Below are 16,469 nucleotides of genomic sequence, written 5' to 3'. Positions count from 1 at the left end.
ACTAGTTACTTTGAAAGTAACGAGTAACTTGAAGTAACTGAGTTACTTTTTTAGAGAAGTAACTAGTAATGTAACTAAGTTACTAATTTAAAGTAACTTACCCAACACTGATAATGAATGATGCTCATAGTGAGTAAAAAGTAAACTGAGTGCAATTTATGGACAGAGATTCACTTTTAATGTGAATGTATAATATGATACAGATATATAAGAAATATGCCAAAACAGAATAAATATTACAAAATATGAATAAAAACTATAAAAATGGAGGCACCTTTGCCTGTGGTAGAATGTATACAATGTATGAAAAAATCTTTACTGCAGACACTAATTTTACTAATTCAATAAGACTAATTTTGTGTTGTCAGATTTATGAGTTTCATGCTTTCATCGTGGTACTTGAGAGCTTGACATTTTCTCACACTGTAAAAAGTTTGAGAAACACTGATACGTGTATGTGTGCTTTTAGAAAACATTTAAAGCTGCTGTACAGAATCTTTGAAACAAGCTTAAAACATTTTTAGAATATAAACAGAGCATCTGCTTCTCTTCACAGCTCCTCACTCTCACTCCTGACTTCAATACTTGAAATGTGCAATTCGCTTGTATTTTCACTTGTATTTTATTTTTATTTTTTATTCCTATTTATTCTATTTATCCCCTTCGTATAATTTATTTATATATGTCTCTGTATTTATATGTGTGTATATATAATATTCTGCTCACGCTCTGTAATTTCTGTCAGTGCTGTGCTTTTCGAAACCGAATTTCCCAGAGGAACCCACCTGAGGGATTAATAAAGTTTTATTTTATTTTATCTTATCTTATCTTATCACTCCACGCTCCGTTTGGCTCTTTCTGATAGTGAGCAAATGTGATGTACGTACTGCGGCAGTCATACAGACAACTGGACGGCCCAAAAGTTGGCCTACCTATTACTGGCTGAGGTTTTAGTAGAGTTGTGGCTGAACCACATACATATATATTATTAATTTTAATCTCCCCATTATCATTGATTATTAATTGATCAATGATAATGTTATGTTGGAATGTTGAGCATCAAAAATGTTTCAACCCAGTTTGTTTTGCAGATCCTGTAAAGCAGCTTTAACACAGGGAGAGAAAAACTTCCAGATTGCGTGAGTAAAATCATTTTTTTTCTCTTTGTCAGTTTCATAGTTTCTGTTTTGCCTGTCACTATTCCCCTTCTGTTTTCTTACCTGGTTCTTCCTGACCTTTAACTTTCTCCCCACGTTCCCCTCTTTCCTCTCTCCCTCTTTGGACTGACAATCATACACAAATAGATTGTATTCAATTAGATTAAAAATGACATTAATATGAAAAAAATATTATTAAGATCACTAACGAAAAGTCCTCTCTCAGTGTACTTTCAACCAAAAGGCAAATAACCAAACCACATGAACATCTAATAAAAGATATAAATATTGAAACACTGATCCAACATTATTTTTGATTGATGGATCATTTGATTTTAGTTTTACCTGAATGTGGCTCTTTTTTTAAAAAAAAACATGAACTTCCTAACATCCATTATGAACCTGACTGTCTCTCTGTACACACACACACACACACACACACACACACACGCACACACACACACACACACACACACACACACACCAGGAGTTATAAGGTTAATAGGCATTCAGTCAGTTAGCTAGTTAGTATCCATTTCAAACAGGACAGTGGTAACAAAAGTAGCTACGGACAATTATAAGTTTTAGATTTTAAGTAGGCTGTATACATTTCAATGGGAGCAACAGGACAGTCAAATATCACTGATTTTACTACAGAGCAGGACGGATTGTAGGGTAGCAAACATCGTCGGAAAACAAGTTTTCCACACTGCAGGTTACCTGGTGTAATGTTTTTCAGCTAAAAACAAACATGGTCTGACTCCTACCAACTATATAAAGAGTAACTGAAGGTTAAATGCAGCTAATATGTCCTGTTTTATGCCAGGCACTTCCACCTCAGCTCCGCTGCGTCTCAACCACCATCGCTCCAGCAGGGAGAGGCGAGCTGCAATTTCATGCATTTTGGGAGGGGGGGGTCTATACTTTTGTTGTTAAAATGTTACGTCTCAACCAAGTACTGAATGCTTTTTATTTTTTTACTAGTGTGTCACACAAACAGCAAGTATTGTCAAAAAAGTAAGAAATCTTTGGGGGCACTTTGATTCATTTTGGGGCTGAAGCACCCCCAAAATGGGCTAAAATCGCCCCCTAACTCATTTCCTGCACCTGTACTTGCATCCTGCCAACAAGTCCACTTTTTTCACCACACAACACTGATGTTCGATTTCTTGTAAGCCCAACAAGTTTGTCCCAGGGCAGTTTCATGGCGGTTACACTTTGACATTCGTTTCTCCTCAGGCTCACATTTGCCAAAATCTGCGTTTTGTCTGGACACAAGACGTCGCACACCTTCATCATGCAGCTTTTCAGAAACTCTCCCTCGGTAACCGATATATATTTTCAAATATATATCGTGATAAATATTTTGGGCCATATTGCCCTGCTCTACTAGATATGAGCATACTTTACATAACTGTGTATGAATGATGATCAAGAGACAAACTTTGAAGATGCAGAGCATGATGTCGCATCATCAGACTGTAAACAAACATCCACCAGGCTTCTTGATGATTCTCCCATCAGGGATCAGTAGAGTGTATTAACCTGTGGTATAAGCAGCAGTCAGTGAAATATTACTGTTTCAGATAAGAAATCTAGCACATGAAAGCCAGGGTGGGAGGGATCTCTGCAAACTGACTTACCTCTGCAAGTGTGAGGCTCAACAAAGATCTGACTCTGCAGTCACAGACAAACAAAAAACTCCAGCTGGGAGATAGAAAACGCTGTCTGGGTCTTGCTGGATGTTGCTGGTCAGAGTCCCAAACTATTTTTATCACTTTGGTGTATCTCAACATTCAGTTATGCAGACATACGTGTTCTTAAAAGCAATTCTTTGTTTTGCGGGCGGAGTGGAAGCCGTTTTGCTTCACAGTGCACCTTAACAAAGAGGGGATGCTTTTTATTTACATCTAGTCAAAAGTGTTGGTAATAGTGTTTTAATCACACTAAATTTATAATTCTGACAATATCTCAGCTTGCAGCGATGCATGCATTTTATTTTAAAAACGGCACAAGTGGGAATTTCTTCTGAATGGGTAATGTCAGCTTGTTCACAAGTGTTTCATTTAATCAAACCACTAGTTTTAATTTAACTACACTGCAAAAAATGATTTTCAAGAAAGTAAAAAAACCCTTGTTTATGGACATTTTTTCTTATTTTTTGTCTAAAAAGAAAATATATTCTTAACAAGCAAGTTTTGCACAAGAAAATAAATCTTATTCTAGGAAAATATGTCTAACTTTTCCTTAAAAGGATATTTCAGCTCATCTTGAGCTTTATTTACCAGTTACAAGGTATGAAAACGGTTCGGTTGAATTCCAGAATAAAAACAAGATTATTTTTCTCATTTCAAGAGTAAGGCCACTTAAACAGCTGCTCAGTTTAAGAAATGTATTTATTGACACTAAAGTGTAATAAAACTGCTGTCAAGTTTGACACAACATGCACAAAAGCTGGAACTAAAAGCCAATGATAAACATGAAATACAGGCCCATTTGAAAAACAGAAACAACATAACTCATTCACTTTAGGCCAGGTCAAACAGATTAATAGATCAGCATCAGACAAGTATCAGTACACATATCTTCACTATGGCAATGCTACAATCACATTCAACTGTCAGATTTGATAGAAAACTCAACAACAAAACTGTCCAAAGCAATAACCTGATAATACAGTTCATGCATGTAAAGCAGTGTACCTTTTATAAAACATCTGTTGAACTCATGTGTAGTCCAATTACATCACACAGGTAATATTTCACGACTGCATATGTCATATCTTTGTGTGTGAAACTGTAATATGGAGTGAAATCTATAAGATTATCAGCAGATATCAGTTCCGTTGCTTGTGCCATGTTTGGAATCTCTATCTTATATGACATGTAATCTCTGTCATAACAAATGGTATTGTGCTGCTGGAATTCAAAACAGTACAATGATGAATTGATCACATAGATATTTTTCACAAGCCCAAATATAGGTAAATCACTAGAACAAACAGCACAAACAATTAATGACCTATCCCTTATGTATTTGTTACCATTTAGATTAAGCCATTTAACAGTCACTGCATGGTTTACTTCATCATTTCCAAGGAAGGCCCTCATTTTTTCTTTTAAGTATGACATGTTGCTTACTTCTGAGGTTGGTCCTAATGTGCATTCATTGGAAAAAATGGGGTGATCAAAACTATCCACATTCTGACAACATTCATACATTTGATTATGCTTTATTAAAGATTTGCAAACATTTTTAAAATTTATTTTTGATGCCCATTGTTTGAAAAAGCAATGTTTCGATTCAAATCTCATGCACATATGACGGACCATTGGTCCCAAACGTTTAATTTGGCTTGGTGTGTGAATCAAATAATGTTGTTTTGGTGTGATGTTGTTATCTGGGAAAAGGGGTTTCATGTGCTTCAAGTGCTGTTCAATGAGGATTTTCAACTTGTTAATTGTCTGCAGACTGATGACAGGAGCAAGTAAAATCTGAACTATCTCAATGAGTTCAAGAATGAATGCGTAGTGTTCAGTACCTTTGGCTGCATCAATCAGAAATGGCAAAATTTTCAAAAGCACAATCATTTGCCCCGAGGACTGCTTCAACTTATTGTCACTGGAAGCTAATGTACTGTAGGTAATAACACTTGGTTTATCTCTAATATCAACTGGAGAGTATGGGAAACCAGTCAATGCAGCATTGAAGAGATCTAAGTCTAGCTCTCCCATAAGCACTAAGTGTTTCAACACACACTTTATTTCTAATGGAGCAATCCCTTCAAAAATTACATGCATCATGTCTTGGGGTGTTTGTTGGATCAAGTTGAATGCTGGGAAATTAATAAGTTTGCTTCTTCTGTTTATTCCATATGTTGTTTTTAAGCTGCTTCTTAGATACTCTGTGTTGGCCTTCTCAATTTCGCTACATTGCTGGACATGTCGTTCAAATGTCCGTTCCTCAAAGTTATCCTCATCAAAATAAATTTGCATGTCCTCAAATGAACATTCACACTGCCTGCATTTACTATGAGCAAACCCAACACCCTCTTTAAACCCGCAAAGCTCATGTTGCGCCAAAGTGTCTCCACATAATGAAACTAATGCTCCAAATATTTCACGTTCACCATTTCCAGTTTGAATTTTAACTCCATTAAATAGCTTCACTAAGTCCTCATGCAGCCTTTGCAAGATTCCATCTACACCACATTCAGAAAGCGCACTCTTTTTTGCAATGGCAAGTAGACGAATGGCAGCTAGTTTTGATCGATATTTAGGATTAATGTTTCCCAAAGTATAATAGAACATTACCAACTTATTTTTGGAGGCATGAGACCCAAGTGGGTTACAAATTTCAATTTCATCTGAGTAAAGTATAATCTGTAAGGCAGAAGGGTGTGCAGAAAATAAACGGTGAGACTTCATGAGTTCTCCATCTATGATATCGTATAAATAATCATTTCTGTAATTTTTCTGCTCATCTATCAATGCCAAAACTCTTGGATGGGAGAATAACTGCTCCAAACTTCTGACAAGCGGAACATAATGAAAACATTTGGGCACAGTACTGAGGAATCTTTTTTTCCCTTTTTTTACCATGACAGCAGTATACCCAACACAAACCTCCTCGGATTCCACAAAATTGAAATTTCTCTTTATCACACCATCCTGCCTGTATGTTGTTGAAACAGAGGCAAATGGATCCTCAATCTGGTCGAACACTGCCAAAACATCTTTTTCAAGTCCACTTCCATGATGCTGCTGGAAAACCTTTTCTACCTGACTTCTCAGATTATTGACCAACGATGCCTGATACTGTTGTAATGCTGCAACGACATCATTCACACCACTCTGAAAAACAGACAGAAAGAACAAACGACATCTTAGTTGTTTGCTATTAAAAGAGATTTATTTTTAGCGAATAGACAACTTATAATGTAAGGACTAATAACGTACGTAGCTCTGGAACCAAAAAACTGCATAGAATTATTTGACTGTTTCTTATAGATTTTTTTCCTCACTGAAACTGAAAAAAACCCCAAACAATCTTTAAATTCCTTCTCGGATTTCTTGCAAAACTCAAATTTTTAGTTTAATTAAGATTACAATTTTCCTTTTTAAACTGAGACTAAGAGTTAGGTGGTGGAGGAAGGCTTGGGATGGGAGCAACCCTGAAAAGGATAGGCGGAGGCAAATGGATGGATGGCTGGAGACTATGACTGCCTTAGGTAAACTGGAAAGTTGGAGGCACATACAAGTGATGCTCGGTTTTCCATAGTTACTATTAGGATAATCATAATGAATTAAAGGCTGTTACAGGGAAAATTGTTAATAATAAATGATGAAAAAAATAGAGCCACATGTTAAAATAATCATTCTAATTTTGTATGAGCAGAAACCTGTGAAAGCCGATGTTTCTCTCTTGCAGTCAATACAAGAGCTGTTGCTTGTCTGGTAAGAACATCGTGGCAGGAGTCATCCTTCAGAAAAGAGAAATAAATATAGGAGTGTAATAAACTGGTAAAATGTTTTATCAAAAGAAGTTGTTATTGTTCAGTAGTGATAGACTCACCATAGATTGGCATGATGCTACTCCATCTGCGAACCCGCTTGGACAAGCTGCTGAAATGTTTGGAGTCGAGGTATCATTGTTGGTCTGGGATGGAACAAGGGGCCTTTGCGAGATATGGGCGCCATCATCGAAGCCAGAGTACAATGTCATATTACTGTCAAAAGTGCCAAAATGTTCCGGGCACACACTGTCCGGATCATGCTGTATTGCGTTTTGCTCAATCACTGCATCTTCTCCTGAGTTCAATCTGGTGTCTACAGCCACATCCATTGTTGGCTGGCTTGTTGGCTGGTTTTCGACCACTGGATCAGTCCTGTAGGCCCACATGTTACTCAGACCTCTGTTCACCGCTGATGAGGGTTCCCTTCTAGAACTGCAATTGAGATTAATTGATTAATTGACTAGTTAAAGATATTAATTACAAGCTACACTGATAATTTCTAAATAATTCTATTCTGCATTTGATAATTTACGCTAAAATATGTATGTTTTCAGACTGAGTTTAATAAATTGTTACTAATTTAATGCTGACTGATATTTGGCAGCTTAACTGTCGTTTAAAAGCTTTAAAAATCCTCAAAAACCTAAACCTGGATAGCTAAACTTGGAAAATGTTGCAAAAACCTTACAATCTGGAGCAAGGAGCATGAGACGTGAAAACCTGAGGGGGGGAACACAGATGACAGAGGAGAAAATGCAGACGATCCGACAAAGAACAGAGGGAAGCACACACTAAATATACACACACACAGGGAAACGAGGAATTGGCAGACAGGTACGAAACACAGCTGACACTAATCAGATGAGAAGAGACCAGGGGGAAGGGCAACAGAATACACTGATGCAGGGCATGGGACTATCAAAGTAAAACAGGAATAAACATGAACATCAAACCAGGGACACTTGACTCAAGACAAGGGAGGCACGGAGAACACCTAAACACTGGAAATAATTAACAAATAACCAGGACACTAACTGAAACAATGAATATTAATAAACACAAACAACCAAGGAGACTCTGGACCATGCCCATCGGTTTATTTAAAACAAAAGTTTAAAAAAAAATAAAAAATGCTGTTTTCTCTATTAGGAGAAATTAAAGACTCAGAAAGTCGTTATAAATAGATAGCATTGTTCAGGATCATAAGGAATTAGCATTAACATATCTACTGTTAAGCTGTAAAAACAAGTAGGAATCTAACATGAATACTTTATATGATTTTTTACAAAGATATCAAAGTATATAGTCAGTCTCACCTTACAGATTTTTGTGTCATAGTCGATCCACTGCATCGTCCATTGCCAAGGTGGTCAGAGTGTGTTCGACGAATGTGATACCAAAATGAATTGTAAACACGATATTCTTTGACACATCCATCTATGCCACAAACTACACGGAAATCTGGACTATGGCTATGTGCAGAATTAATATGACTCAGTAAGGATTTGAGGGTCAGACCCACAAAAACGAAGCAGATAACACAGCGCCAAATCATTTTGTTTCACTGATCTGTGAACCGTTTTTCCCATAATGCCAAGATGACCAGGATTATTCCATTAAGGGGTACGAATGGCTATCCTAATTCACTGCCTTATAACAGCTGTAGTAAGTAATACTACCGACATGTCAGTATTTACTGAATATAATCTAACCAAATAGTCAAATCTTTAAATATATAGAATTTTATAGATGTAAAAGAGCGAACTAAACCATTTCTGTACACAGCCCCATACTCCTGAGTTGGTACAGTCCAGCTTCGCGCCTCTAGCTTCGCGCCTCAAATTTGGATTGCAGGATTAGTAATATTTTTGGGTCCGGGATACAGTGGTACAGTGTGAAGAAATTAAGGCACGCTATGGAGAAACTGGACGAAATAACAATTGCCACCCTGAAAGGTATGTGACTGTTTTGTTTTTTATATGTTTTGTGTTCTATGTTGCATGTTAAGTCGCTAGCATGGCAGGCTATACTCGGTTGTTAGCTTAGCTTGTGCGGTTAGCTTAGTTGCATTAGCATATTTAAATATGCTAGTGCTATTACACTACATACATGGGTATTTTTGAAAACTGAGATTTTCCGTTTTCGTTTAAAAAAATAATCCCGTCCACAAGTAAATGCGGAAATGAAGGAAAACGCTGCCAAGAACATGCCAAAGCAACAGGGGGCGATATATTCCCAACCGTGTAGAAATGTTGGCCAATCAGAAGTCTAGAACCCTCAGTGGAAAATAGTAAACAAAGATGGGGCATAGAAGCAGAACCCAGTCCTATGTATGTGTGGAGGGACAGTAACTGTGTGTGTATATGTAAGCATTTAAACACTGCAGAGAGTACAATTAACAGTAACAGTATTGTAGAAATTCATTTCACCGAAACAATAACGCGGTGCACAGTGTGACGTCAAAAAAGGCGCGCACCTTTCTCCGTTTTTGAAAATATCCACCCTGGCAGGCGTTTTTAGAAATTTCCATTTTCAGTGACCGAAAACGCAGTTTACGTGTGGACGAAAGGTGCAAACGCATACAAAAATCAGCTTTTTCAAAAATACCCGGGTAGGTGTGGACATACGTCTGTGAATTTATTCAACAAGTGTGCAAAGTGCCATAATTTAATGCCAGTTTTACAGAAATTGTGGGAGTTTCAAATTTCCATTAGTAAAGTTATTTCTTTATATACTTTAGCACAGGAAGTTAAAAAAAGAGACATTTATATGTATACACTTATATAATTGATGTATCAGAAATATAATACTTTTTCCAGTCAATGGGAGGAAGGTAATTTAGAACCTGTGGAGCAGTCAGGAGGGAATATAATGGAATAGAGTATTGTTTTTAAATGGTAAATATTAAATTATGTTTCTTGTGTATCCTGTGTGTTACCCAAGCAAAGCTGTCAGCTGGCTTGCACATGAGGATAATGCAATGTAGTGATAATTGGAAACTCCTATTGCAGAAGCAAATGTTGGAGAAGACCTGCTCTCATCACTGTCACGAGATGACATCAAAGATCTGTTTCCTGGTCCTGAACATTTCCTCAGGCGTCGGGCTCTATGGCTTGCAGTGCACAAATGTGAAGAAGTAAGTTCAGTCCTATCGCTGTGTGACAAAACTGTGAGCACACCAGCTTGTTTTATGCAGTTTCAAGTAATTCCACCAATACTCACTTAACAGATAGACAGTAGAATCTTCTTTTAGTTTTGGTTTAAATCAAGTGGCCTACACATTTATTAAATATACATATTTTTTATTGTTCAACACTTTACTGATATTTTGTTGTACTTTCTTTCATGTTTAGAGACCTAAAGTTCTTGTGCAATTTTATGTGAAATTAGCCCTATGTACACTGTATTTTAGAACAAGACTGCTGCTGAAAAAACGCTAACAACTACTGGAGATGGTGACTTCTCCAGAGAGGAACCCAGCACTTCTAAGTTTGTGACTATGTCCAATCCAGAGTACATAGTCTTCACAGACAGTGAACTTGAGCAAGCTCGACGTTCCTACTTTGAAAAGAAGCGGCTGGGGACAGAGTGTGCTGAACCTTTGTCAAAGGAACTCTTTTGTCGACTCGTAAGAAACACCATGACAAACATGATTTCCATAGCAAGAGCAGCTGAGGACTCCAGATACCCCAGAAAACATGAGGTTGATGCCATGGCAAAGCGATTAATGGAGTACTACCCAATGCTTAAAGAAACGTGTGGTGAGTGGGTAAGTAGCATTTGCTCAGTACCACTCTGTGTTAATCATGAGTGATGTATCTTATCATCTTTTAATTTTTTACCGTTTGTATCTGTTAGGAGCATGTTGCTAAAAAGCTAATGAAGAGACTCTCCAATGTCAAAAGTCCAAGGAAGGGCAAAAAACCACCTGCGAAGAAGCCAAGAAAGGATGGGAATGAAAGCATTGCAAAAAGTGACAGCAGTGGGGAGTCCAGTGCATCAACTCTTATTCTAGATAAATCACCAGTTAGATCGATGGGCACCCCAGTGCACCACCAGGATGGCAGTGATGAAGAATGTAAGTATAATATAATGCACCCTCTTATTACACCCTGAGTGTAAATGTGGTTTGGACGATACTTTTTTTTTTCTTAAAAATTCTGCTAACAATGGAACGCAACTACTTCACTGTTTTTCTTGGAATCTTTGCGTTCCATTTAATAGTGACAGCTTGACAGGATGAATGAACAATTATAAGATAGGTGGTTAGTTCTTTTGTTGATCTAATCTACAGATATATTTTGTTATTTTTGTTTTATTGTTTTGCACCAATAACAGATATATAAAGCCTTACTGTGGCAATAAATGATTTACACACCTCTGCTCTGTGTGTTTAGCTGGTTCAGCTGACTTCTTTGACAGCCACAAAACCCAGGCAAGACACTACAAGACACTTCAAGAAATGTACAAGACCAAAAAACCGAACAAAGCTGCTGTTACCCAACTGCTGAACCTGGAGTTTGAGTCTAGAAGACAATTCATTAACTCTGATGCTATAAAGGAGCAAGACAGAGCAGTGAAGATACTAGAGGCGTATCCTTGTTTCAGAGAACTGGATCATGTAAGCAGCACTTATTTCTTTTAGCCATCCTGTTATTCCTTTGGGGACATTTTGATATGATTTTCAAATTTCTTAAATACTGACCCTCATGTTTAAATTGTTATCACTTATTGTCAAGACCAGATACAGAGCTAGACAGATCTATCTCAGTTGGGTTTCTGTCTGTATTTTTCAGGTCCTTGATGAGCTGCGGAGAATTATTCAACCATCCAACTTGAAATACATTTCTGAGATGAAGGATAGATGGGAAATCTTCTACTCGAAGGTGCAGTTTTATGGTGTCATGAAGAAAGTTATGAAGCCGCCAAAAACTTTGGATGGAGGTAATGCTACAGTATCTTGTGTCTACATTTATGCTTTGCAGATTACATTATTTGCAATGCTTAATGGTGTTGCCCTGTCTTATTTTTCTTTTTTCAAACCAGTGGAACATGCAGCAGCTGTGTTCAGAGCCCTTCCCATGCTTTTCCCTTCCAGCACAGTACCACCTAAGAAGCTGGGCATCTGTAGTGAGGCTTTTTTCCATCTCCTAAAGGTAAGGCTGCAATAGTCTATGTGTATATATTGTTGAATTTTGCAGTTACTCATGTTTTCATTTTATATATTTTACTGTGGAGTCAGTCAAATATTCTTAAAGTTCAGATCCCCATAACATGTTGATGTTAAGAAAACCTACAAAAAAGTTATCTATTTTAAACTGTGATGCAACTCAAAAATTGTGTTTCTTACGGTCTTGTTCTAATCCTCTTTTTTTCTGTCATGTAGACTTCAGAAGACCCTGAAGGCTACCTGCGTCAGCGACCCCTGGCTTGTCCAGTTCTGCTTGTCTCTGAAGGCAACTGCATGATAGCTGTTGGAACCACACCGGTGAGCACTTTTGACCGGAAGGATCTTAATGAGGGACTGCTCTATCTGATGGCATATTACTATGCCCTCCACCTCACATATCCAAAGTGCATTTCCACACTGCTGTCTGTCTTGCAAACTGAAATACTCAAAGACTCCATCCATGACCGAGATTCAACCCCCTCTTACAGGAAGGCTCTTGGTGAGTGGAAGTCATTCATTGAGTGAGTCTCTCAGATGACAGACTCCATCTGCCTTGTTTATCAGACTCAGTGTTAGTCAGTGAGATTGTTTTTCTTTTTTTCTTTTCTCTAGAAAAGTTGTTCAAATGTAAAACACATGTTTGTTTGTGTGGTCGTTAAACTTGTTCTTCTAAAATGTTATGTAATATAGGATTTGCAATAGTGATTGTTTTAAGCTTCAGCAAAATTTATTTTTGATACCAGCCATGTTATACTGTTATTATTCATGTTAAGAGTATCTGGAATATGCACTTCTTGTATTGGCCATGTTACACAGTACCCTGCTGAAATGTATAATTTTAGACATGATTCTCCTGGAACAGACCTCAGTGAGTTACTGACCCATTGCAGTGTCAATAAAGCGCAAAAACTAAGAGTGCTTTTGCTGTCTTAATTTAAGATAAATTCCCTTATTTTTAGTAGCTTTTTGAAGAGATGGTGTCTTATTCTCAGGAATTTTGGCTGATTATTGTTCTCAGACTCGAAACATAATTCTTATAGTTAGCTCAATCAAGAAAGAAACAATTCAGTTTTAAGAAAATTTGTCCTATAGTAAGGTGTTTTTTTTATGTGAAAAATCTAAATTAAGGTGTAGAATCTTAATGTAAGCAAATAATTCTTGAAAACAGCTTGTTCAAGAAAGCATAATACTCATTTTAGGTACAGATTTTCTAAATATCAAAGTGTCTTTTACTTATAATAAGTCACATTTTCTTGAATTAAGCATACATTTTAGACAATTTTGTCTAGTTAAAAGGCATATGGCAGTTAGGTTAATTTGCTAGTTTTAAGAATTCTAGTCAAGCAACTTTTGCTTACCCCATTGGCAGATTTTTTTGCTCAAAACAAGAAAATTTTGTCAGATTTAAGAATATTTGGCTTGTTTCAAGTATAGCTGTTTTTGCAGTGTAGTTTTTACGCATCTACTGGGGTTTCTTTCACAGGTTGATGAGATCATTTTATTTAAAAAATCAGGATTTCGGAATGTTGAACTAAGAGTGAGACAGGGGCTACTAGTTTTAACACAACAGATGGTCACAAATAACATTCATAGACTATAGAATAACATAGAAGAGCGCACTACATGGTTTAAGGACATATTTTTTATACAGTGGTGCGACTGGAGAGCTACGCTGCGTCTGTTTAGCCAGATTGACGACACCATCAAGAGGGATAGGCTCAACACTGCGTACGAGGGTATTAGAAAACGCCTTGTTTTTGATGATTTTGCGACTTGTCCGAAGACTGGCATGCATTCTACCCTGTGCAAACCTAAAATCATAAGGCCGTCTGACAACTAAATAAACCAAATGGTAGGTTAGATGTGTGTGTGTGAGTATCTATGCAACAAACTATAACATCTTGTTATTGTTCTCATTTTTCAGAGGGAGACATGCAAGCATGGGACCTCTCAGACTCGCCAGACTCCGAATTGCCCGAGTATTACTGTGACACCCACTATGATGATGTGATGCTGAGGCTCAAGACATTCCGATTCATCCCCGCCATACGCCTGTTTGTACGCTCATACACAGTCGATGGGACTGGAACACAATTCAGCAGGATTGCAGAACACACCATGACTGAACTGAGACCATCACAACATATAGTGTGATGGAAATTCAGTTTCCAGTAGCACAGCACCGACAGAAGTTGCATGTTACAGATACGCTAAGGGAAATGAGAGTAAGGATATAAGCACACAGCCCCACTCCACTGACGACCTGCTGTTGGCCAACACCCTCAACGACTCTTACTGCTGGTTTAATGAGACATCAAGCAGCCTTGACACCTCCACCTTCCCCAACAATAGAGACACTTTGGTCAATCATCCCCCCACCTCCCCACTCCCACCAGCACAGAGCCATCACCACCATCAAAGACTTCACCCACAGGAGCCCCCTCCTCACTCCACAGCTATGAGGATTTCACACCACCTTCTCCCACTACAACCCTTCATATTCATGATGTGAGGACGCAGGTTAACCCTTTAGACCTACTAAAGAACCCAGTCCGCCTGAGCTTATCTTTATATTTTTACATGTTGTAGTGCCATTTCTGGGAGTATTTTAAGTTGCTATACATCAATACAACCATTATATCCCAAATTTTAATCATATGTATGCATCAAGTCATCAGTAACTACATAAATTGCAATAGTGGTATTTTTACACAAATTTCTAGTTAAAGTAATTTCAGAGGTTCATCCCTCAAAATTGTAAATGTAAAAAAAGTTGCATAAAACAGTTTCCAAATTAATTTTGAGTGTCTTCATAGTTTTATTTTTGAGATACACCAATTTGTATATACTGCAGCCACCAACTTTGAAATTCTCATTTACATGACTTATTTAAACATTCTCCTCTTGAATGCAAAATTCTTAAAAACATCTTTTATCCTTTAAGAGTAAATAAATCTGAAAGCTGTTCCATCCTAAAAGAGTACAACAATGTGTAGTTTATGATGTTCTAAAGGTTTCAGCATCTTTTTGAATTTGTCACATGTGTGGAAAGGTATGAGTGAGCCTTTGTATCATACTGTGAGTGATGCTCGTCAGCACACAAACCCAGAGTTTCTCTACAGGAACACAGAGAGAGTTATTCCCTGTACTGTAAGGACACATTCAGCATTGTGCAGTAAATCCAGATCATCCCAGTTAAATGATTACATGGATGTGAGTGTGGTCGTCAGAGCAGCACTGATCAGTGTCAGGTTATAATGACCAAGGTGTACACAAACACTAAGTTTGAGTGTGTGCAGTGAGACTTCAGTCAAAGCATTTAACTGAGGTGTGAAAAATAAGCTGAACTCTACAGCTTGTTGTGGTCCCCTGTGGCTTGACAGCCTTCCAGCTGTTCTCCAGCATTTTCATTTACAGTCATAAAATATCTCCACATGTTGCTCCACTTTCTCTCTCTCTGCAGTCCAAATGCGTCTTCTGAGCGCATCTGAGTCACGTGACGGCACAGTAACAAATCCCAGCAGGGCAGGAAGAAGGGGGCGGAGCAAAGTGCGTCTGCCGCATAAGAAGAGGTGTTCACACAGACAGAGCTGCTTTTTCATCCACAGCGAGTAAATAGTGAACCTCCAGGAGAGAAACAAACTAAAGTATTGATCATATACCACTACCAACGTTTGGATCGATATCTGCATCGATCTGCACACCCTTGTCTCCTGGATCGTAGCTGAGATCAGCGTGAACCACGTGGGTCTCTGCTCCCTGACCTGTTTCCTGTTTGGAAAGAGTTCCAGCTTCATCACGGAGTTTCTCTCGGTTTGTGGGCTCATCTAAAGGTAAGCACCGAGCTAACTTCAACACTAGATTTACTAACCCTGCGCAAATTTGCAGAAATCCCTTGAACCCAACACCTACTAGAATTACTGACTTTTTTATTTTCTGGTGCAAGTTTCGAGGTGTTAATCACCCCTGCTGAGATTTGTACAGGTCATATGCTCGATTCACATCCTCCTTTTGTTGTGCAAACCACCCATTGTCTTTGAGGCCTGGCACATTTGCTTTTGCACACACATACAAACGCTGCAAATCTGTGTTTGTTTGACAGTGTAAGACAAAAGCAGCAAAAATAAAAACTGTACCAAGAGTACAGTCTTAATGGCTCACTATACAAACAATCTGGAGACATAAATACTGACCCGTGTAATGTATTTCCCACAAATCACTGCCTCTGTTTGTATTTATGTCACTGCAGGACCAACGTGGATCGAGAAGTCAGCGCTCTCAGGAGGCCGACAATTTCGTTGAAGAAAGAAGTGGAAGAAAAAAATACAACCGTGACGAGTTTGGGAAAGATTTTACTGTGAAAGCTTCCCTAAAAATGCATCAGGTCATCCACACCGGAGAGAGACCGTTCAGCTGTGGAGACTGTGGAAAGTCTTTTACCGAGTCTGGAAGCTTAAAAACACACAAACTCATCCACACTGGAGAGAGACCATTCAGCTGTGACGAGTGTGGAAAGTCTTTTACGCAGTCTGGAAGCTTAAAAACACACAAACTCATCCACAGTGGAGAGAGACCGTTCAGCTGTAGAGACTGTGGAAAGTCTTTTACCACGTCTGGAAACTTAAAA

The 16,469-nt window shown here is 38.1% G+C and overlaps 3 protein-coding genes and 1 long non-coding RNA gene across 5 annotated transcripts in view; 2 read left to right on the top strand and 2 right to left on the bottom strand.

Moving 5' to 3' along the window:
• The window catches only part of LOC109195581 (uncharacterized), a 375,002-nt gene that overhangs the window by 250,124 nt on the left and 108,409 nt on the right, over nt 1–16,469 (bottom strand). The gene's annotated exons all lie outside the window — the stretch shown is intronic.
• LOC112844469 (uncharacterized) lies at nt 2,384–15,598 on the top strand. Its single transcript, XR_003217198.1, has 3 exons — nt 2,384–2,481; nt 14,239–14,350; nt 15,306–15,598. It is a non-coding gene; the product is annotated as an uncharacterized LOC112844469 (long non-coding RNA).
• On the bottom strand, nt 3,536–10,600 carry LOC109195546 (uncharacterized). Of its 2 annotated transcripts, XM_025904163.1 has the most exons (5): nt 10,515–10,600; nt 7,989–8,018; nt 6,732–7,104; nt 6,559–6,639; nt 3,536–6,010 (listed from the first exon to the last, which is right to left on the bottom strand). In XM_025904163.1, the coding sequence occupies exons 2-5, from the start codon at nt 8,006–8,008 to the stop codon at nt 3,863–3,865; spliced, it is 2,622 nt and encodes an 873-aa protein (XP_025759948.1). In that variant the 5' UTR covers nt 8,009–8,018; nt 10,515–10,600; the 3' UTR covers nt 3,536–3,862. The 2 variants fall into 2 exon arrangements, with proteins under 2 accessions (XP_025759948.1, XP_019203281.1); XM_019347736.2 differs by lacking the exon at nt 10,515–10,600 and having other exon boundaries at nt 7,989–8,287.
• On the top strand, nt 8,371–12,728 carry LOC109194315 (uncharacterized). Its single transcript, XM_013276408.3, has 8 exons — nt 8,371–8,627; nt 9,684–9,808; nt 10,085–10,441; nt 10,531–10,750; nt 11,070–11,293; nt 11,469–11,616; nt 11,719–11,828; nt 12,059–12,728. Exons 1-8 carry the CDS (start codon nt 8,588–8,590, stop codon nt 12,365–12,367), a joined length of 1,533 nt encoding a protein of 510 aa, XP_013131862.2. The 5' UTR covers nt 8,371–8,587; the 3' UTR covers nt 12,368–12,728.

Source organism: Oreochromis niloticus, unplaced genomic scaffold (genome assembly GCF_001858045.2).
Source record: "Oreochromis niloticus isolate F11D_XX unplaced genomic scaffold, O_niloticus_UMD_NMBU tig00000235_pilon, whole genome shotgun sequence".
Taxonomy (NCBI): Eukaryota; Metazoa; Chordata; class Actinopteri; order Cichliformes; family Cichlidae; genus Oreochromis; species Oreochromis niloticus.
Note: the sequence above shows the minus strand (reverse complement) of the source record. Positions and strands in the feature narration are given on the sequence as shown.